This window comes from Oryzias latipes, chromosome 12 (assembly GCF_002234675.1).
Source record: "Oryzias latipes chromosome 12, ASM223467v1".
NCBI classification, from domain to species: Eukaryota; Metazoa; Chordata; class Actinopteri; order Beloniformes; family Adrianichthyidae; genus Oryzias; species Oryzias latipes.
In genome coordinates this window covers 20767016-20790424 of record NC_019870.2, presented here as the reverse complement: position 1 = coordinate 20790424, position 23409 = coordinate 20767016, and the positions used below count along the sequence as shown (strand labels likewise).

Below are 23409 nucleotides of genomic sequence, written 5' to 3'. Positions count from 1 at the left end.
AAAACTGCATCACATGCATTTCTTCTCGCATTTTCCATGATGAGGGTTTGTTCGTGCTATTCCTTCACAAAGCAGGAATTTACATTAAACTTGCATCTTCCTCGACACAAATACCGTATTCCCCCTGTCTCACTCTTACCCTTTTTGCTCGAGCGCCCCTTACAGACGTTAGAAAAAAATGCATGAAAAAAAGAAAAAATGCATAAATTAGCCGCATCATTGAATAAGCCGCAGGGTTGAAAGCGTGTGACAAAAGTAGCAGCTAATAATCTGGATATTACAGTACTCAATATTACCAAAAGTATTCGCTCACCCGTCCAAAGCATCGGATGCAGTGGTGTAAAGCACACTGTCGTTTGACTCTAGAGTAGTGGAGACGTGTTTTCTGGAGTCCTGGATCACGTTTTTATTCAGGCTGAATTTATAATCTGGGTTTGGAGGTTGCCAGGAGATATATTTCGGACGGCATTGTGCCAAGTGTAAAATTTGGTGGAAGAGGAATTGTGGTGTGGGCTTGTTTTCAGGACTTGAGCTTAGCCCTTTAGTTCCAGAGAAAGGAACTCTGAATGCTTCAGGATGCCAAAACAGTTTGGACAATTCCATGCTCCCAAACCTGTGGGAAGAGCCTTATATTCTCCTTTTAGTCTATTTTTAACTCTGTCCCATAACCACAAACGCTTAAACAAGAATTCTTCAGAAAAATGACATTTTACATTTTCAACTAAATGAACACACACAGAAACGCACAGTTGCAGGAGTCAAAACATCTGAATTCCACTCTCTTGCTCAATCTTTTCCTTTTACAAGTCCCCAGCTCTTGCGCACAAACACAGACACACAAACACAAGCACAAGCACACAATGACAGGATCTCCCACTGCAGGCTCCAAGGGTCTTATGAAAGTGTTGGGAATGTCCACTGAGAGGTCACTGACACTTCCACCACTTTTTAGTACTGGCGACCTGCCTTAGGCATCTAATGCTCCTCTGACTTCTCCCTTTAGATGCATAATGGCCATAAACCATGCGTGAAAAGCAAAATAGATGGGCTTTCATCCACTCTGATAGTTCTCAGAGAGGCTCTGTTACTGTGTTTGCTGCTGTAATTCAGCTGCTCCATGAGCTGCCTCTAATGGTCCAGTCACCTCTTCATTTGAACATAAGTGCCAATTAAACAAGCAGAAAACCATTTAAGCATTTTTTTTTTGGTGGTTTAGGAAACAAAAGAGAATGAAAACTGAATCATATGTTAGTTTCACTATTGAAAAGGCCACAGACTTTTTCAGAAATTAGAATTTAATGTAGTCAAACTCTAGTTTCAAAAAAACTGCAAAACTTCAAACTTTTGTTTGTCATACCTGTTTATTTTGTTTAAATTAATCAGAAGTTGATTGTCTTCAGTTTTTTTAAACGGATATTAAACTATCTAAAAAATACTTTAAATAGTTTTTCATTAACATTGGGGCTGGTGTGACAGAGGTAGAGCAGTCAACCTTTGATAATGTGGTCAAAGGTTTGCTTCCTGTTCGTCCTACCCATGACATTGTTTTCTATTTTTATTTTAGTTTTTTTTAAACATTTAAATACAACAGATAAATCAATACCTACAATGATGACAATTATCATCCAATCAGTCTTTTTCAGTAAAAAAAAAAAAAGTCTCCATTTGACAGAGCTTAGGAAAATAACATTTGAAAAGGAGATAGGCATTAGCTGTTACTTATTAAAGCCCACTCCTTAATACTCATTAATCTTTTAACTCAAAAATTAAGAAAATATATATTATTATAAATACCAGGCATTCATTACAATTATTAAGGGACTCTGACATCAACAACAACGCACCAATAAGAGATGCTTAATGGACCTGGGGCCTCATTTATAAACGTTGCGTACGCACAAAAGAAGGCGTATGCCACTCTCTACGCAATAGTTGAGATTTATAAAAAGCAAACTTGACGGGAAAATGTGCGGTCCTTCACGCAAGCTCTGACCCAGGCGTACGCACAAAAACGGGTGAAATGAGAAACGGCGACACCGTCGGCAGATGGAAGAAACACGTGAAAGTGACAGTGGAAATGACACTCCTGCCTCTCATAAATGAACGCAAGACTTCACAAAGCAAGACTTACAATTAACAGCCTACACAAACACCCGTTTGATCGATCAGCAGTGAAACAAACAAAACAGATCAAACGAGAATTACAACATAAATTCAAATGAACACATATTTGGAAAAAGAAAAGTTATATATGTTCTACAATATTGGCATGTTGTGCAATTAATCCTCATAAATAATATAGTTAACAGAACGAACTAATGTACAAAACTGATATTCTCGTCAGTGTGTCCGTCTGGCGGAGCAGATAGGTGCGGGCGGACGGACAGATGTACTAATTGTCCACTGGGGAAAGTTGTTTTCATATTAAAACATTTCTTCATAAGCTATGGAATTATGGTATTCATGCATATGCCGTTAGTTTGTTTTATTTTTGATAAAACAATGTATGGCGTATGTCTCAACCATTCAGAAAGCCACAAGAAATTACATTTGCGCGGAACAATTTCCCATTTCCACGTGGATTATTACCGACATCTGTAGCTTGTCAGATGTAATTAAATGGAGGGAAATAAATGCCCCATCACAATGCGTAATGACGCACAATGGCTGATCTTAGAAGATGTGGCAAATGGAAGAAGTCAGAGTGAACGCATCTTTAGACAGCAAGAAGACTTGCTGGAAAATGAGGACGAGTGGCTTCTGAGCCGGTTCCGACTTCCTCGAGCCGTCCTTTTGGACCTCTGCGGGCTTTTGGGCCCGGCGTTACAGAGGAGCACTCGGAGGAACCACGCGTGTCACCCGGTGAATGGATCTGGCGCTCCGGTCCCCCCCTCCCTCCCATGGAGCGCTGTAGCCTCACAACCTCGGACCGGCCACCGTCTGCCGCTCACGTGCCTTTTTGGCATTAGTAATGCCCACACTGTGCCCTCCAAACAACACTTTTCCCCTCTTTTCCACCTCGCCAACGATAACTTCTACTTCACATTGAGTGAAGTTACGTTTTTTTGATTTCCTCTCTGTGTTTGCCATGGTTTCGCAATCAATGAATATTCATTTGTGGGCGTTTCACGGACTATTTATGGGCAACTATGGGCGTGTCATGGGGCCGCAAAAGCTGCGCTGCATTTAGAATCGGTTGTGATTTATTAAGGGAAAGATGCGTAGGATGTGCGTGCGCACGGTTTTATAAATCCGAATATTTCTGTGCGTACGCACGTCCTATGTTTCATCCGTACGCCACTTCTGACGCAAATCCTACGCAAAGTTTTATAAATGAGGCCCCTGGACTCTGTCATATAACCCGTTGTTGGGGGTTTGCCGTTCCGCCTGTCCAAAATTGTGTTCTTTAAAGCTTGAGACCGTGGATGCGTGTGGGAGCAGCTACCAGGTCATGTTTTTATGCTGATCGCTACGTGGAGCGGTATCTGTGTTTATCTCACTTACAATTCATGGAATACATAGAAATGTTGAGAGATCAGGTTTTTTTATTTTGAAGAGTTTTATATGGTTATCATGTTTCCATGTTTGAGTTCATGGGATCATTCAGAGATTCTCCCAGAGAGAGTCTCAGCTCCAGCTCCCGCAGTGAAAGCTACGTCTTGATAACAGCCGCTTCAGCGTTGTTTCCATCTCTCTCAGACCGAGTTTGAAAGCTTGCTGTCCCGCGTTATCCTGAGCGGCAAAAGATAAAGCCAGGGGACCTAATTTATAATTATTGTCTCGATGAAAATAAAAAAATATCATAAGGTTCTGGAGGCCCGAGCAGACTGGCTCCCCATCCTCTGTCTGGCCGCCAGCTTGCCTCCAGGGAGCTGGGGTATTTATCGCAATTGTTCCCGCTCCATGAGCTCTGCGACAGACCTTTTGGGGTAGGGGTCGGGAACCTTTTTGTCAGGGAGAGCCATAAACACCACATATTTTTATATGTAATTTTGAAAGAGCCATACTATAATGTAGCATCCCTTTTAAATGAACTCCGAAACTTAGAACGTGACCCAACAGCCACCCAGTCCAATTCAGTGCTCTACAATATGTTTAAAAGTAAAAATACAAGGGAATATGTGCATTTGATGTCATTTCAACACTTTTAAAGTACAATAAGTCTGAATTCTTTTTAATAACAATTTTATGCTGTTGCCAATAAATTTTGAGTATTTCTTACCATTATTACGACATCTGGTGTTGCATGGTTTTGCTGATGGTCTAGTCTGGTTGACGTGGTGAGTTTAACCGTCAGACTTGTTAAACGTGATCTTAGGTGGGTCATAATGTTCTTTAGATGTGAGAAAGACTGCTCACATGCAGACGTGGAGCCAAACTCACACGCTGCAGTATGTGACGGGCAGTGTGTTTTAAGTTTTGACAATCCGTGCGGGTTTCACCTCGCTGCCTGTGCCCACTAGCCCCCCCCCCCTTTCGTCCTCACACATCCCGTCCCTGCAACTGCGCACTCTTTCTCAGAGACGGGAGCGCGCAGTTGCAGCCACGGCAATTCACAGGTGTCAGGCTATTACAAACTCTGTGATATAACAGATAGTAGTAAACCGATAGTGGTGCAGAGTTTTTTTTCTCCAGGCACCGCTACCACTGCGTGCCCCCCCCCCCCCCCCCCCCCCCCCCCCCCCCCGGCATTGCATCGTGCCCAAGAAGGACTGGTCTAATGAAAACATTTTTTTATAATTAAAGATTTGTCTGCGAGCCAGATGTGACCATCAAAAGAGCCATATATGTTCCCGACCTCTGGTCTAGGGTGTACCCGACTTCACCCAACAGTAGCAGGGACGGGCTCCAGAAATCCCGAAAGGGATACAGTAGCTTAAGAAAATGAATGGAAGTTCAAGAGCATAACTATCAATCCACCATATTGAATATTCTACCCACTGTCACTGAAAATGTCATGTGCAGCACGTGGTTGTGCGCAATACATTGACACCATGACACCGCACCATGCGCTGAATTGACACCATAACCCTCACCGCTCTGCTTGCTTCTCGTGTAGAAATTTGTTCCCGCAACAGCTTACTAACTGTGACGTAACGTTCTTTTAGCCGCTTAGCCCAGTGGAAATTTCAGAATAAATGCAGTGCAACTTCCATTGCAGGTACACTTTCATTTGAGATAAAGTGGTGTGCTGTGTGTTGATTTTTTTCTGTGTTGTGAGTTAATTTTTTTGTGTTGTGACTAGGGATGGGTGTCGTTAAGGTTTTAACGGTACTACTACTCTTATTGATACTCCTTATCGATCCGGTATTTTAACGATACTTTTATCGATACTTTTTGAGGACAAAAGAATAAATAACTAAATGACAAATTAAAAACTGTTTTATTTCCTCATTATGCAACAACATTGTTTTTTTTTTTTTTTTAACTTGTCCTGTCCAACAGCTAGGCAAACAGATGAGAGCTGAGGGCCTCTTGTGTTGGACATATTTTATTTTAACAAGAGGGGTTGTTCATCTTCAGACAAACCAAAGGTATGTCTGAATAAACCCCTTTTGTAATTGAGGCCAAACTTTATTAATTTCAATCATGTTTGAAAATCTTTGGTGTTGGACTGGACGGAAAAGGAAAGAGGGGAAGAGGAGAGAGGGACGTTAGAGAGAGGGGGGGGTAGGAGGGTGATAATAGGAGGGGAAGGGGGGTAAGACCATGAAGCAGCATAGAGCAGACAGGTTTACTGGTTGTTTATCACCACGGTACGGTTCAAATGTAGTACAAAAAGGGCGGGGCCTGTTCACACACACTCAAATATTATCAACACACCTGCTAGCTGCAAAAATGTCCACATGTCAACATGTACACAAAACAGATAGTGTTCACGAACGCATACCTATGCCTTTAAACCAACTAGTGTGAAATCTTTCATTCATTCAATCATGCAAACTATTAGTGCAAAGGTGAGCTAACACCTGTGCTCAAGTGAGTGTTTATGTTCTTCTAAAATGGATGGTGGAATGTGAAAAGAAGGAGGAGGAGCGCCCAGCCACCCCCACACCCAGACCCCCGCCGCAGCAGCAGCGGCAGCCGGAATTCCCCCAACGCCATAGGGGAACAGGCAGGGAACAACCGCCCCCCGGGCGACCAAGACCGCCACCCAGGCCAGGGCCAGCAGGACCGCCGCGAGGCCCCCACAGCCAGAGAGCAGGGAGGCGCAGAGGGAAAGAGAGCGCCGCCCCAGCCCAGCCAGGAAAGCAGCCCCCCGCCGCGCCGGAAGAGCCCAACGCAGGGCCCCGCCGGAGAGGGACGCCCACAGCCCCAGACGAGCACCCCACCACCACCCAGGAGTTCCGGGCATCCCCCCGCCCCGACCCCAGGTACGAGCCAGGACCCCCCAAGGGAGACCCGCTCCGCACTGCAGGCAGCCACCCACCCGGCCCACGGTTGGTCCAGGTAGGAGCAAGGCAGGGGCCCGCCACCCCCGCCCAGCAGGGGGGAACCCCGGGGAAAAAAGGGCGGCCCACAAGGGGTGTTATAAATATGGCCCGACCAGGCTCGGCCATGTTGGATGTTTGGCGGGGCCCAGCGCCCAGGGGCAAGGACCAGGACCCACCCCCAAGGGACACGAACACCCCCGGCTCAGGTGTAATATGAACCCCCCCACCGCGCGGAGAGAGCACCGCCGGGCCCAGGGAGCCGGCACCCAAGGGACACGGCCGCCATCGCCAAGGGGCCCGCACCCCCCACCAGGGAAGGGGTAGGGGACAGATGGACCCAGGTCCCACCTTCCTTGTAAAATGTGTGTGCGTGTATGGGTGTTTGAGAGGGTGTTTGTGTGCATGTGTGTGTGTTTATGTTTGAATGTATATATTGAAGGGGGAGGGGTGTGTGTACTAAGGGGGGTGCAGTTAAAATTGGCGAGTAGGGCACTAAGGGGACATCTCCTGAGTACTCACAGTGATGTCCCCTCACCCTCCACACCAAGGGGCCCTAAATGTCTAAGGTGCGGTTAAAATTGGCGGGTAGGGTGCCAGGAGGACATCTGCTGCTTGCTTGCAGTGATGTCCAAGCACCCCCCCTACCAAGGACCCTACATGTCTAAGGTGCAAATAAAACCGAAAGAGGGGGGGCACACTCCATACGGCAACCATAGGAGGGGGGCCACTCCCAAGTAGCCCCCCCCCCCAAGGCGCATCGCAGGCTAGACCCCCCACCCCCTCACCCTAATATGAGGTTATATGAGGAAGGGGGTAAGTTGGGGACAGCTGGTAGACTGTCCCCCGGTGGTCAAACAGCCGTCCCCCAGCCCACCCCCAGCAAAGGGGCCAGGGCCACCCAGCCCAGGGGCCCCACCCCCGGAGGCGCCGACACCCCAGGCCCGGCACCACCCACCCCACACAGAGAGAGAGGAGCCAGAAAGCGTCGCCCCCCCGGAGCAAGCCCAGGCCCCCACCCCCAGACGCCGGCCCTAGAAGAGCTCTGGTCAGGCCTCGACGGGACAGAGGAGGCCAACCGGCCGAGGCAACCACTGATTGCCTCAGCGGAGACCCCGACCCGCTAGCCCCCCCGACCCGTACCAATGATGGGCCCCCCCTCCCCCCAGAACGCCCCCCCACAGGACAGGGCCGACAAGCCCCCCACCCCACCCCACCCCAGACCCCGCAGCCGAAGCGGGTGACACCCAGAGCGACCGGGGGCCCCGAGAGGGTTGTCCCGTCCCGTCCCAGAGCCAGGGAAGGGCCGATCCCAGCCCCAGGTGCAGATGGGCAGCCCATCCGGCGCCGCTGCCCCCCCCCCCCCCCCCCGAGCAGGGCCCCCTGCCAACCCCCCCCAGCACAGGCAAAGGGACCACCCCCCCAAGCCAAGCCAGACCACCACCCCACCCCCCACCACGCACCCCCACACCCAAGCCCAGAGGACCACGCAGCGCCCCAGCCCGCCCCACCCAGGCACCGGACCCGACCCCCCGACCAACGGAGCCCCCCACCGCCCCCGCCAAGCACCGGAAGCCCCGACCCCCACCCCAAACCACGGCAGAAGGGCAAGGAGCAGCGACGACCAAGCCCTCCACCCCCTAAGTCATGGAGTCAACCACAGGAGACCAGAGAGACTGAATTCTTTCAAAGTTACTTGAGCTTTGGGCTGACATTTTTTCCAAGCTGATATGATCAAACAGCAGATTTCTGTGTTGACTTATGTTTATATTTTTCTTGTTTTTCCAATTTATTAAAATAGTTTTTTTGGCAATACAAAGAGTTATGAAAATGATAGATGCTAATCCTTCTTCTATATCGATGGCACTCATGTCACCAAGCACACAAAGTGACGGTGAGGCCGTGATTGAAACCTTAAGCCAGACTGATAAATCGGCACATACCTGCTGCCAGAGAGCCTGGACAGGAGTGCAGAACCACAGTGCGTGCATGTAGCTGTCGGGTAGATTATTATCACAGTGCTCGCAAATGTCTGAGTTACTGAGACCCATCTTGAACATCCTCTGTCCAGTGTAGTAAATTCTGTGAAGAGTTTTGAGATGGATTAGCTGCAGATTTGGACTTTTTGTCAGTTTAAAGGTGTTTAGACAGAGTTCTGACCAGAAGCTTTCATCTGTGCTGATGCTCAAATCTGCATCCCATTTTTTTGTTGGAAAGGCAATATTGTTATCTAAATTACATAAAAGTTTGTATATTTTGGAGAGAGTTCTATTCATTGAAAAATTAATCAGAGTGGTAACTACATCTGGTAGCTTTAAATCGTCGTCTTTAATTTTATACTTTTTAGTAATACTTGATTTAAGTTGCTGATATTCCAAGAAGTTATTTATTCCATGTTTGTCTTGAAGTTCCTGGGGAGTTATGAATCTTCTATCAATAATTACGTGCTCTAGTTGTTTTATGCCCCCTGCTTGCCAAGCTGGGAAGTGAATCATTTTTTTGTTAATAAGGATGTCCGGGTTGTTCCAGATGGGTGTCATTTTGCACGGTTGAATTGATGATTTTGATATTTTGAGAAATTCCCACCAGGCTGTTAAAGTGGCATTTATATTAATGCTTTTGAAACAATCCTGTTTTTTAACTGTTTGGCTAATAAATGGAAGATCTGACAGGTTGATCTTTCCACATAACGCCTGTTCCAAGTCTAACCATGAGTTGGTTTCTGGGTTATTTTTTAACCATTTTAAGATATATTGTAATCTATTTGCAAGAAAGTATTTGTGGAAGTTAGGTAATTCTAATCCTCCACAGCTTTTTGCAGATTTTAAAGTTTTTAGACTAATTCTTGCAGGTTTGTTGTTCCATAGAAAGCTTGATATGGATGAGTCTAATGTTTTGAACCATTTTAATGGCGGTTGTGTGGGAATTATTGAGAAGAGTTAATTAACCTTGGGTAAGATTTTCATTTTAACCGTGGCTACCTTGCCCATAAGGGACAGAAGCAGGTTGGTCCAGCGTGTTAGATCGTCCTGTATGCTCTTCAGTAATGGGGTGTGGTTTAGCTGCACCAGTTCTGATAGTTTGGGGGAAAAGTAGATACCCAGATATTTGATATTTCCTGTTTTAACTGGAATTGTGAGTCTTTGTTCCATATTCCTGTTGAGTGGTAATAAAACAGACTTATTCCAATTAATGGAATAGTCTGATATGGAGGAGAATTCATTTATGATCATTGCTGTTTCATTTACAGAATGTAAATTCCTTAAAAACAGTAATATGTCTTTCGCATAAAGACTAATTTTATGATGGCTGTGTTTGGTTTTTATTCCTATAATGCTCTCATTCTGTCTTATTGCTGCAGCTAAAGGCTCAATGAATATAGCAAAAAGAGAAGGAGAGAGTGGGCAGCCCTGTCTGGTTCCTCTTCCAAGAAAAAACCTGTTTGAAGTCTGTTTATTAGTTCTAACTGATGCATTGGGGTTGTGATATAATATTTTGATCCAATTGATGAATGCTTCTCCAAAACCAAACTTATGGAGGGCAGCAATAAGGAACTTCCAATTTACTCTGTCAAAGGCTTTTTCAGCATCCAGCGATAGTACCGTCATTTCCTGGTTTTCAATGGCGGCAAAGTCTATTATATTAACTAGTCTACGGACATTATCATCCGAGTGTCTGCCTTTGATGAATCCAGTCTGGTCGAAGTGAATTATGTGAGGAGTGATTTTTTCTATTCTCTGTGCTAGTGCTTTGCAGATAATTTTTACATCTGCATTGATTAGAGAGATAGGGCGATAGCTTGAAGGACTAGTGGGATCTTTGTCTGGTTTTAGAAGAAGAATTATGTTGGCTGAGTTCATGTTTGGTGGCATTGATTGGCTCTCATTAATAGATGTGACAGTTTTATAAAATGTTGGTGCCAGTTGTTCCCAGAATTCTTTATAAAACTCAGCAGGAAAGCCGTCAGGCCCTGGTGCTTTACCATTGGGCATAAGTAACAGAGCTTCATGAAGTTCAGACAGCGAGAGCGGAGAATCTAAGTTTGTGATTTGATCCTCATTTAGCCTGGGTAGGTTTACATTATTAAGAAATGAGTCAATACTTTGCTCTGACGGATTGATCTGCGGTGTGTACAGGTTTTTATAAAAGTTTTCAAATGCGTTATTAATCTTGACCGGGTCATGAGTGACATTTCCTGTTTGGTCCATAATAGAGGTGATTGATGATTTTTCTTTATTAATTTTAAGCTGATTAGCCAGAAATTTACCAGATTTATTAGAGTTTTAAAATCTTTCAAGTCGTAGCCTTTGTATTTGAAAATGTGTTTGTTTATTAATGATGTCATTTAACTGCAGCTTTAAATTTTTCAGATCTCCCAGAATGCGTTCCTGTGCTGAAGCAGCATAAGCAGTCTCCAGGGTTTTGATTTTATTTTCTAATTCTAATAAATCTGCTTTCTCTTTGCGTTTTTTGTGCGTTGAATAAGAAATGATTTTCCCTCTCATGACTGCCTTTGCTGTTTCCCAAAGAACGCACGGTGGGATGTCTGGAGTATTGTTGAAGTCTAAGAAGGTTGCCCACTCTTTTTTAAAGAATTCAATAAATTCCTGGTCCTTTAACAGAGACGTATTAAACCTCCAGGTTGTACCAGAGGGTGTGGATTTTTCCCTAGAAATGTTTACAGAGACTGGTGCATGATCACTGATAATAATTGGATGGATATTGGAGCTTTGAATGTTTTTTAAAAGAGAGTTACTGATTAATAAATAGTCTAAACGGGAGTGTGAATAGTGAACTGGAGAAAAAAAGGTGAACCCTTTAGTGCTTGGATGACATGAGCGCCACGCGTCGCAGAGACCCAAATCATTCATGTACTGCTTTAGAATACTTGCAGACCGCCATGTACGCTGATTTGCTGCTGTGCTGAGTCTGTCAAGTTCAGGGTCCAAAACAAGGTTGACGTCTCCTCCTATAATGATTGTGGAGTCAGAGTGAACTGAGAGTGAGGTGAAGAATCTGTGAAAGAAGGAAGAGTCGTCAATATTAGGACCATAAATACTCGCTATACAAAAGTCCTTATTCTGAATGGATATATTAATGATTACAAATCTGCCTTCTGGGTCAGTAACTGTATCCTTATGAGTAAAATTAAGATTTTTATTAATTAAAACAGCAACTCCTCGTTGTTTGGAGTTGTAACTGGCAGAGTATATAACTGGAAATTGTAAGCAGCACATAAGGTGATTCAAAGAATTCGATAAATGGGTCTCCTGCAGTAGAGCTATATCTGCTTTTAGACCATCCAGGTGATTTAACACTTTCAGTCTCTTTGGCTCAGAGCCAAGTCCACGCACATTCCAGCTAACGATGTTAAGACTGTTCATAACTGCTCTGACTGAAAAGGTGTAAAGCTAAGTAGTGCTTGTGTACCAGTCCGTGTGCGCGTGCCCGCATTGAGAAGCGCTGTGCGCGTGAACGTTTTCTGGCTATGTGAGCTGCGTGTCGCGTGCGTCCTATGAGAGCCTGTGTGAGGTGATTGCAGTATGTCGGCGTGTGTGTGCGGGATCGCATGTGCACGCCCCTGTGTGCGCTTGTGTGCGCGCGCGCCCGTTCCGTGCATAAATAAATACTTACCGAGGATGAGTTGCTTCCAGGTGATTTACATATAATGAGGGGGGAGAGGGGGGGGGGGAGTAAAGGAAAGAAAAAAAGAGATAGAAGGGAAAACGAAAACAACAACAAAACAACAATAGAAACATGAGTGGGACTGAGGTGAAGAAGAAAAAAAAAAAAAGACTGTTTTCCTGCGATCGAGGTGTGGATTATTGATGATCCTGTTTTCCATTCATTGAAGTTAGTTTAGCGGGTTTCTTCTGGGCAGCGCAGATGTTCTCAGCGCGGATCTGAAAGCCTTCAGCACAGCCAGGGGGTGATCTCCGGGTCCCGGAACAGCCGGCCGTCCACGTAAAGTTTGTCAACGGCCACAACCGCTCTCGAACCAGCAGCAAGATGCTTCCTCCTCAGCGGGAACAGGATCTTCCTTCTACGGAGGATTTCTGCCGGGAACTGGTCATTAACGCTGTAATGCGTGCCTTTCAGTTCCCGTCCGCGGCCCTTCACCAACTCCTTCTGTTTGAAATGTTCGAATTTAGCCACAATAGGACGCGGGCGCTGGTGGTCGGACCTTCTTCCTCCGAGGCGGTGAACCCTGTGGAAAGAGATCTTCTGCACCTCCTCCTTGGGGAGCTTCAGGTGGACCTCTAAAAAGGATCTAACGGTGGCCTCGGGGTCTTCTCCTGCCTCCTCTGGAACCCCCGCGACCACTAGATTGTCCCTCATGCTCCTCGACTGAAGATCCAGGAGGGTTTCCTTGATGGATCGGTTCTCCTCGGAGAGACGGGCGGTGTCATTGCCCAGGATCTTGACGGTCTCTCTGAGGGCCTGGTTCTCCGCTGCGAGCTCCCGCACCTGCTGCTGGCTGAATTTCAGAGACTCCCGCAGACCTTGAAATTCTCTGTGGAGGATCTCCAGCAAATTGAGGCGGCAATCAAAGCTGGAGAGCTTTTTGTCAATCGAATCCAGGATATCGCTCATTTCGCTGCCTGGAGAGGACACAGCCCCGGGAGAGTCCTCAGGCCGTTCACGCTTAGCGGAGGGGGTGGTGGTGGCGGTTCTGGGCTTCACCATGTTGCAGGTATTAAAACACTCGTCAATGAAATTCTCCAGGTCCTCCAGGCTGACAGAAGCTTAATACGCTTACAGGTTATGTTAGTTAGCAGGAAATATTTTAATATGGCGGAAAAATGAAACAAGATCGAAAATGTTTGTTCAAATGCTTACGCGCCGCCAAGTCGACTCACCACACTCGTCTCGCTGGGTCTCGCGATACTACAGCATCACCGCTCTACTCACCTCAAATAATCACTTTCTTAAGAAAGTTTTGGGAACAACATTGTTTTTTTAAACAAAACATTTTACTTTTTGCATTGTTCCAACTAGAAAAGTAAAATACATGAAAAAAGAAGTTATTTAAAGAAAAATATACAGCAATGTTTTGACATATTGCTGTCATGATGTAAATATAAAACAAATTAAAAAAAGTGTTCACTCCAAAATAAAAGTTGCATAGGGCAACATGGTGGAGTATGCAGGTAGATTGCAGAAAGCCGCACGTTCCTCTTTTTTTGTTGAAAGTTCTGCATATGGTTCGTGATTTTAACTTTTATAAACACATCCATCTTTGCTAATAATTTGCTTTTTCTGCGAGTCCTGTGTTCAAACTTCAAGGACTTCTGGTGGAATTTCCATTGTATTCATTTCCATTACAAGCTGCGTGCATTCTTGAGTGCGCCACACGGCTGCCCGCCGTAGGATTTTGTGTTGGGGGGGTCGCAAGAGTCCCGCGACTCTTGCTGATTCATCACCGTGGTGATCAAAATCCCACACTGTCACAGTTCTACTCCAGAGCGGTTTAATAAAGAATCAATCCCCGTTTTTCTGGGGGAAATCTTTTATTGCTGTTCTCCATCACACCGTAACAACAAACATGAATGCGCGCGCACCCCCAACACTTGTGTGCGGGCCCTTCCTCTTACACACGCAGCGTGCTGACACACATACACATACTCATTCTACAACACTTATATAGTTAGTTCATTAGTTAGCTAGTTAGTAGTAGTTAGTTGTTACTGTTATTTGTTAATAAAGAATACTGCGTTGTAAATATGTATGGTATTCATTTGTGACCCGGCCGCCGGGGGATGGAATGTAAATTTAGGTAGCGAATTATGCTGCATATGTTTCTCAGAGGTTGATTTCAGGAAGTATACAGTTGAAATCTTTTAAAAGGTTGGATTGATTGTTTAAAACATCCTCTCTGTTGCCATTAGCGCTTTGCAGTGGTTTGCATAGTGTTTATCACTGTGTATTGCTTGCAACAAAGGCTACCAAGATTTAGAGTGCCTTGCGAAAGTACTCAGCCCCTTAAACTTTTCAACCTTTTGCCACTTTTTAGGCTTCAAATTTAAAGATAAAAAACTGTAGTTTTTTGTGAAGAATCGACAACAAATGGGACACAATCATGAAGTGGAACGAAATTAATTGAATATTTCAAACTTGTTTAACAAATAAAAAACTGAACTAATGGGCATGTAAATTTATTAAGCCCTTTTACTTTTTTTACTGTCAGTGCAGCAAACTCTCTCCAGATGTTCAGTGAGGATCTCTGAATGATCCAATGTTGACCTAATGACTAATGATGACAAATACAATCCACCTGTATGTATTCAAGTCTCTGTATAAATGCAACTGCTCTGTGATAGTCTCAGATATCCATTTAAAATGCAGAGAGCATCAAGAAGAACTAGGAACACACCAGGCAGGTACGAGATACTGTTGTGGAGAAGTTTAAAGCTGGATTTGGATACAAAAAGATTTCCCAAACTTTAAACATCCCAAAGAGCACTGTACAGGGGATAATATTTGAAATGGAAGGAGTATCAAACCACTGCAAATCTACAAAACCCCGGCCGTCCGTCTAAACCAGGGGTGAACGATTATTTTAACTCGTGGGCCATATTGGGTTCTAAAATTGGATAGAAGGGCCGGACCAGGAGCAGATGCGTGGAGTGAGAATGATATAACATGGAATGTAGATGAAAACATTTCGGTTGAAAATTATTTTGTGAAACTTATTGTGTATCTTGGCTGCGCGTATTTAGTGTCACTAGAATTAATTTCCATCCTTTTTTGAGCCTTTCTTTGATCTCTGGTATGTGTAACGCTTGTTCTGATCTCCATTGAACAACGCCCGTTCTTATAACTAAAAAAGGCTTACAGTTAAATTCAACTATGAAAACTATTAAAATGTTGGAGTGGGTGACTGGCTACTCCAAAATAACTTGTGACCGGGTTTAAATATGCAAAAGTCATAATAAAGAAAATCAAAAGATGGTTAGTAAGTTTTTTCTCCCTTACAGATTTGCGTTTTAAAGAGCAAACTTATAACAAACATTCAGCACAGATTCAAAATTTGGAGTACAGACCAGTACATGTGCGAAAAGCTCTTCTTTACCTTGAACTTCAATAAGTCCAAATACAGGTCCAGACTTCCTGACAATCATCTTCAAGCCATACTGAGGGTTTCGGCTGCTTCCTCTCAGCTGTATGAGAGGAAGAACTCTAAAAATTTCAGTCTTCTTCAGTGTTTAATTGTTATAATTTACCAGTATTAACAGAACTGTGTTAATAACGATGTTTAAATCTGAAAACAGTACATATAGAAGACTAAATAAACAGACATGTATTACTGATTCATGTACTTAAAGATTTTGTGTTCAGGTGTTTGATTTTGTTTGATTTAGAGTTTTATAGGGACATTTTGACCAGAAAACAGTTATTAATAGAGTATAGTTAATAATATTGTACATGCTCCATACAAATTTACTACCAAAGAAGGAATGTACCCGAGGAAATTACACACAAATTACTTACACTGAGGTCCTTGTTCGTCTTATTTTGTGTTGTAAAATATAGTAAAAAGTCTGAGAAGTTTGATTTTTTTTAAATTCTGATTTAAACTGACATCGGCTCTCAGGCACTCACAAGTTGAGCGTGTGTGTGCACGCTGAAGTTCCAGCCCAGCCTCAGCTAGACCCTGCCTTCAGTGGCCCCAAGGTAAATTGAGCTTGAGACTCCTGGTTTAACGCAATATTTTCTGATTAGAAATGCCTTTTTTAAACTCTGTGTCATTCAATTTTACCATCTTTTTGTATTAAAATATTTCCAGTCACAAAAAAAGTCTGTGTTTAAAGGATAAGATGCAAAAGGGAATTTAGCTGTGAATCCCAATCTAGAACAAGAGTTACATTAGATATATCTGTTAGCAACTGAAGGTGTATAGGAGCCAAAATGCAGGAAACTGGGCTTCGTGGCAGAAACATAAACATTTAATAAATAAATGTAAGCAGGACGAAATCTGTTGAGAAACAAAAAACAGAGGACTCGACAATGTAGAACGGAAAACCAGAGACTTCCCCCTCATTGAGGACAATTAACAGAAAAGAAGACAGCTGTGGATGATTAACATGACTGACAGGGGACGACATGACCAAAAACACCACTGGAAAACTAAGCCGAACTGCAGAATCCTCACAGCACCAGTATGATAACATTAAATATTATTAAAAATTTCAGCATTTATGGATGAAAGTTGTAGGAAATCTGTGTTTAAAATATCTGGATTAAACTTGATTCATGTTGATTATGACTGCAGCACATTGTGTCAAAAAAAAAATAAACTACAGTGTTTTATTACTTTGATGTCTTCCAAGTATATGATAAAGTGAACAAACACATATTGACAATAATTTGCTTACATAAAAAAATCACAATTCTATCAGTTTCCCCCACACAGGTATCATAACGGAGTAGTTTTCTATTAGTAGTACACTTAATTTCCGAATACTTTAAAGGGGAAAAAAGTGCTTTTGCTGCCCTTTTCCAACTTTGAGCCCATGCGCCTCTGAAATCCTGTGCATGTCCCTGTTTTCAATAATACCCAACCTTGTTTGCAACTCGTAAAAACATAGACTGACAATACAATTTTTACCTTTTACATCAGTAAGCACAAAATTAATGTAGAAGGTGCTCTGGATTGTAAAGTGCTTTGTTGTTTTTTGAAAAGAAATAAGGTTTTTAAGTACGCCTTAGTCAAGGAATTACAGTACATGTAACAATTATATTTTTGAGAAATTATATACATTTTTTGTTTTTTATTTAACCGTATGGAGCAGTAACGATGAAAGCAAGAACTACGTAATTACTTTATGTCTCATTTCTTGTATTTTACAGCTTTTGTATTCATATTTTCCTAATGGCATTTTTGACAGACTTTAAATGCATTTTTATAATCCAAATGGGAATTTGGAAGAAAAAGTTTTTTTTACAATGTAAACTCGACAACAATAAACATTTATGCTGGATCTTGCTGTGTGAACAATGGAACTAAATAGTTTATGTTGGCTTATGATTGTGGTAAAGAGTACAATAAAAATAAAAACCAGTGGATTTAATACCTTTAATGCTCAAACCTTCATTTTTCATGACCTCTACTTCTATTAGCTCTTTTTTCTGTTTCTGTCTGTGCCTCTCTTAAATAGTAACCCACTCCAGCCCCCAGGTCAGGGGTCGGGAACCCGCGGCTCAGGAGCCGCATGCGGCGCTTTAGCGCTGCCCTAGTGGCTCCCTGGAGCATTTTCAAAAATGTTTGAAAATGTAAAAAGATGGGGGAGAGAAATATATTTTTTGTTTTAATATGGTTTCTGTAGGAGGAAAAACAAGACACAAACATTCTTAACGTTTTCCAATGCTGTATGAATGTGTTGAAAAAATATTGTAACGCCCAGCAGGTACGTCAACAAAAAGTTGAGCTGTCAATCAACTGGCAGCGCTGGAGAACTGTCCATCGCCCATACAATGCACGACTCCAGTCTCAGAGAGGAGGAAGATTTTAGCGGACCGCTAGGCAGGTGGCTGATGGAAATCGAACCACTGTCAGTTCCGTGCATTGCTTGATGAAGTTGAAAGTGAATATTCTGATCTCCTGCTACACAACAAAGTCCGATGGCTGTCCACGGGTGACGTTTTGCTTCACTCTGTCGTCTGTTTCGAACACGTGAAAACATTCCTGAAAAGCAAAGACCTGAACTACCCGCAACTGGAAGATACAACTGAGTGGCTCGAAAAGCTGCACTTTTTGGTGGATATGACTGTGACAAACCACCTAAACGAGCTGAATGAAAGTCTCCAGGCGCCGCAAATGCTTGAAGCTGTTCTGTCATTCGAGCGCAAGCTGACTGTCATGGGGCATGCACGTTCCATTTTATTGTTTTTTGTTCAAATCCTCAAAATAAAAATGACATAAAAAATTGGATTTCTTTATTACATTTCTTTTATTTATCAAAGCAATGAAACATAATTAACTGATATTGTAATGAAGTTAACCTTGCGCAACAGTGTCGTTCTCCGCAGAATGCACTGCAGGGCAAATAAACATTTAATCGTTAATGCTCATTATGTATTTGTAGCCAACTTGGTCATTTTGATAGTAGGCTAATATAGCTAATATAGATACATATTGCATGTCTTGCCTTCATTATGAGGCTTAAATAGGGCTTTTAATATTTTGCGGCTCCAGACATATTTGTTTTTTGTTTTTTTCGTCAAGTTTGGCTCTTTCAACATTTTGGGTTGCCGACCCCTGCCCCAGGTCCTATTTCCGTTCTGGGGTGTACTAGAGATTATCCAGCATCTGTGCTAGAGTTGAGTTTATTACACTTACACACATGTTCCTGCAGGTTTGTTTGTTTGTGCTTGGAAGTGAGCTACAGCTACAGGCATCATGTTACCACCATTTCCACTAAGATTCAAAGCATAAACAACCATAACTTGGTAGAAAAAAAAGTCACAGATGCAATTTCTCAAAGACAACAGGCATGCATCAGAGTTGAAAAAAGGTTTTTAACAGCTTGCTGTTACTTGAAAAAAATAAAAAGAGCATTTAAAGACCCACTCTAATGAAAGTTGTGTTTTTGGTGTTTTTAGGATGTTCTTTTTCTGATGATGGAGGACATATATAATTATAATTACACTTAATCTTGCATTTTTAAGTGTTTCTTTATTCAAATTGTTGTGAATCAGAAGCAGATAATATATATATATATATATATATATATATATATTAAAATGATTGTATTTGTAACAGTTTTCTGCTCTGATGGATCCACTTGCCAAATAGATCTGTGTAGGTCTTCATTTTCTTTGTTCCAGCTGGAATCTGCCCCAAAACTGTATGGCTAGAAAGCTCCAATATTGCTTGCCATGTTTGTTGAACCAGTATTGTTATCTTGGGGCTATAAACAGAAATCTACGTGGAGGACACGGGGGATGGGATTGCTCCAATAGGACCACAATTCAGGGGTGAATATCTAATGAACTACTACCCCTCTGCAGAAACTATGTCCTAGAAAAGGACAATATTTTTTGTTTTGCTTTTGTTTTTTTTTTGTCTTATAATGGCATAATAATAATTAAAAGACCACTGGGAATGCTTTGAATATAGATCAGAAGACGATCAGAGTGTGACTTTAAGCCCCTTGATGGCTGCTTTTCTCATGTGACGCGCTATCTCAACAGATTTAGTTTATTCTATATTTGTACACATACACAAGATACACGTGCTTTTTAACTGTTATGAAAAAGGAATGTAGATTTTGCAACAACAAGAACAACTTGGCTAAAAAGGAAACAAAAATTATGTTTTTGTCAAAAAAAAGTTCATCTGACAAATTTTTAGGAACTTGTTTAGGTTAGAATAGATATAAAGTTTTTGTCATTTTTTAACAATTTACATACCAGTATTTTAGTATCTTAAAGTTTAATATTGTTTTTGAGTATACTCAACATTGTAGTTACACTACCTTTGTCATAAACATTTATTCAAATGATTCTGTTTAAATTTTTAAAGTTACTTTCAAAATAAATTATGCTTGTGTCTTTTTGAGGATGTATTGTCTTTCAAAGTTTCAAATTGATTTTCTCTAGGGCTGTAACGAGTATCCAAATACTTAGATATTCGAATATTTTTGACGTTCATAAATCGCTGATTTAAGACCTTTCAAAATGTTGCTAAGTAAAAAATAGACTTGCAAATATAAATATTGCTCTCAAATTTCAGAATAATGTTGGATTTTAAGCATTGTCTGTGTATGTGAACAGCAGAGAAGCTTAGATGAAATACAAGAAAAAGCTAATTACCAAGATTAGTCGAATTACATGCAAACCTTTATTAGCCATGTGGTAGATGTTGCTCAAAATTTCCATTTTGGACACTGCCTGCATTCCTTTATCCTTGGAGTGTTTTTCTTCCTCTTCTTTCTAAACTGGACACTGATGTTTCCTTTGATCTTTTGTCAATTTTCCAGAACCTTGAAAATACTTTTCCATCTGTCAAACACCCAGAGTTAAGATGAGTGGGATGATGGAAACAAATTCACTTTGATGCAGACTCGTTTCTATTTTTTTTTCTTTAACTTTTCATAAAATTCAGTAAACCCAATAAATATTAATTTTATGGATGACAACTTTTTTTTTTAGGAAGCAGCTATTAGTTTGTTGGGGGTCTGGAATGTAAAGCAGTTAGTCTACGCCCTGTACCTGCTTTTCCACTCCACCTGTTCACACCCTCTGAAGCTGCGAGTTGTTTACCCCCGCGCCGCCCCACCACCACCACCACGCTCCTCCAGTGAATTCTACACAGAGAGCGCAAAATATGGTCATCATAGCAGCAAGTTGACACGATAGTAGGGGCGCCCAAATTTCATGAATTTTACGCGGACATGAACGGTTTTAGTCTAGGAAAACTGCGGAGAAAAATAAAAGTGACTTTTTTTTGGGCCGCTCATGAGCCCCCTCACGAGATTGCCACATTCTGTCTTTTCTGAAGAACTTTCCATCCGTCCACATGTGCACGCTGTTCGCTTCCCTGCCCACTCGCACATCCCGACGGTATTAAAGGCACCAGTACAATCTTAGAGGATAATTGTGATTTTACCAAACCACAGAGAGCCACAGCACAGGGATGAAAGAGCCGGAGGTTGCCAACCCCTGGGTTAGACCCTTCGCGCTGCTGGCTGTCTGGGTCCCCCTGTGCCTTGATAATACAGGGTTGTGTCAGAAAGGGCATCCAGTGTAAAGCTTTGCCAAACTACCTGTGCAAATCGGTGAAAAGCTGATTCGCTTTGGCGACCCATGATGGGATGTGCTGAAAGGTGAATAACTGGAACTGGATGATTGATTGAACATCAGGATTTGTTGTAACACTATATTAGCAAAACTATTTGCTCACCCTTCCAAATTATCAGAATCAGGTGTCCTAATTACTTGACTTGGCCACAGGTGTATACAATCAAGCAGTGTGATATGCAGACTGTTTTCACAAACACTTGTAAAAGAATGGGCTGCACTCAGGAGCTCATTGAATTCCAGCATGGAACTGTCATAGGATGCCACCTGTGCAACAAATCCAGTTTTGAAATTTTCTTGCCCCTAAATATTTCACAGTCAACTCTCAGCTCTATCATAACAAAATGGAAGATTTGGGGAACAACAGCAACTCATTCAAAGAGGTGCAAAGAGGTCCCACGAGGTCCCACTCCTCAACCTTGTGGGCAGCCTTACCAGAAGAGTTGAAGCTGTAATAGCTGCAAAAGGTGGACCAACATCATATAGAACACTATGGGTTAGGAATGGGATGGCACTTTAGTTCATATACGAGTCAAGGCAGGTGAGCGAATACTATCGATAAAATAGTGTTCTTGATCCAAAGCAACAGGGACATTTGTGTTTTGTTAGTGGTTAACCAGAAAGTTGAAAAGGCTTCTAAAAAACATTTGTACATTTTGTCATTTCAGTAAGCACCACTTCCACCATGGATGAAGACCAGTGTTACTACAACGAGACCATTGCCTTTTTCTACAACCGCAGTGGCAAGCACCTGGCCACAGGCTGGAATACGGTCAGCAGGCTGGTGATGGGCCTGGGCATCACTGTGTGCATCTTCATCATGCTCGCCAACCTTCTGGTGATGATTGCCATCTATGTCAACAGACGATTTCATTTTCCTATTTACTATCTGATGGCCAACCTGGCAGCTGCTGACTTCTTTGCTGGACTGGCTTACTTCTATTTGATGTTCAACACTGGACCAAACACGAGGCGCCTCACCGTTTCCACGTGGCTCCTGCGCCAAGGCTTAATTGATACCAGTCTGACAGCGTCTGTGGCCAATCTCCTTGCCATTGCCATAGAGCGACACATCACAGTGTTCCGCATGCAGCTCCACACACGGATGAGCAACCGGCGCGTGGTAGTGGTGATCGTTATAATTTGGACAATGTCCATAGTAATGGGAGCCATCCCCAGCGTAGGATGGAACTGTATCTGTAGCATCAAAACTTGTTCAAATATGGCGCCACTCTACAGCAATTCCTACTTGGTTTTCTGGGCTGTGTTCAACCTGGTAACCTTCGTTGTCATGGTGACACTGTATGCACACATTTTCGTCTATGTGAGGCAGAGGACCATGAGGATGTCGCGGCACAGCTCTGGACAACGGCGCAACCGAGACACAATGATGTCTCTGCTGAAGACGGTGGCCATAGTCTTGGGTAAGACCTAATAAACTATATGGTCAATCAGTCTAAAATCTATAGAGGTGTTTTTTCAGTTAGTGTGATGTTTACCAAAAGCTATTGTTAAAAGTTGTTTTGAGAAATGGTATGAAGAGTTAACTCTCACGTTTAACTCTCACTTTAGACACCACACACTCCATGTTGGCACCACACACACAGCACACACACACCACACACAGAGGGACCCCGGAGTGTTGGGTGTAGCTGAAACGGAGATACTTATAAGTTTTGATGATTTTAGAGATCTGGGTTTATGGCTAGTGTCAGAAGATCTATGGTTAAACTCAGGGAGGGAGGTGAAGAGCTTAAACACACACACAGTGACAATGGTTATGGTGCGGGACCCATACAGAAGTTGACCCTTATGGGTGTTGCAGGTTTTTGGTTCTTACATGATACGTAAGAGCCTGTAGGACACTCATACAAACCATGCTCTGATTGCTTAATTCCTTAATTTCTAACAGCCAGGCTGCATGCAAGCAGAGCATGCATTTGTTTTTTTGGTGGGGGGTTAAACAAATGAAATATTTGTACAACACACTTGCATGTCACCTACTTCACCCTTACGTGATGTTAAAGTGTTCAGGACATCCCGTAAATATATGTGTGCATGAACATTTTTACCCTAGCAAGTGGTCTACAATCTTAACATCTAGTGTGGACCAACTGTACAGGTTTTTCATTTTTTACCCACAGACAGCCTTGCTGCAAGGGCAGTTGTGACTAAG

General features: G+C 42.8%; 1 protein-coding gene across 2 annotated transcripts in view; it reads left to right on the top strand.

The window, feature by feature from the left end:
* The window catches only part of lpar1 (lysophosphatidic acid receptor 1), a 133662-nt gene that overhangs the window by 57218 nt on the left and 53035 nt on the right, over window positions 1-23409 (top strand). For both annotated transcript variants that reach the window (XM_023960357.1, NM_001309026.1), the window contains 1 exon segment: window positions 21902-22657. In XM_023960357.1, the coding sequence (XP_023816125.1) occupies window positions 21919-22657 (739 nt within the window). In that variant the 5' untranslated portion in view covers window positions 21902-21918.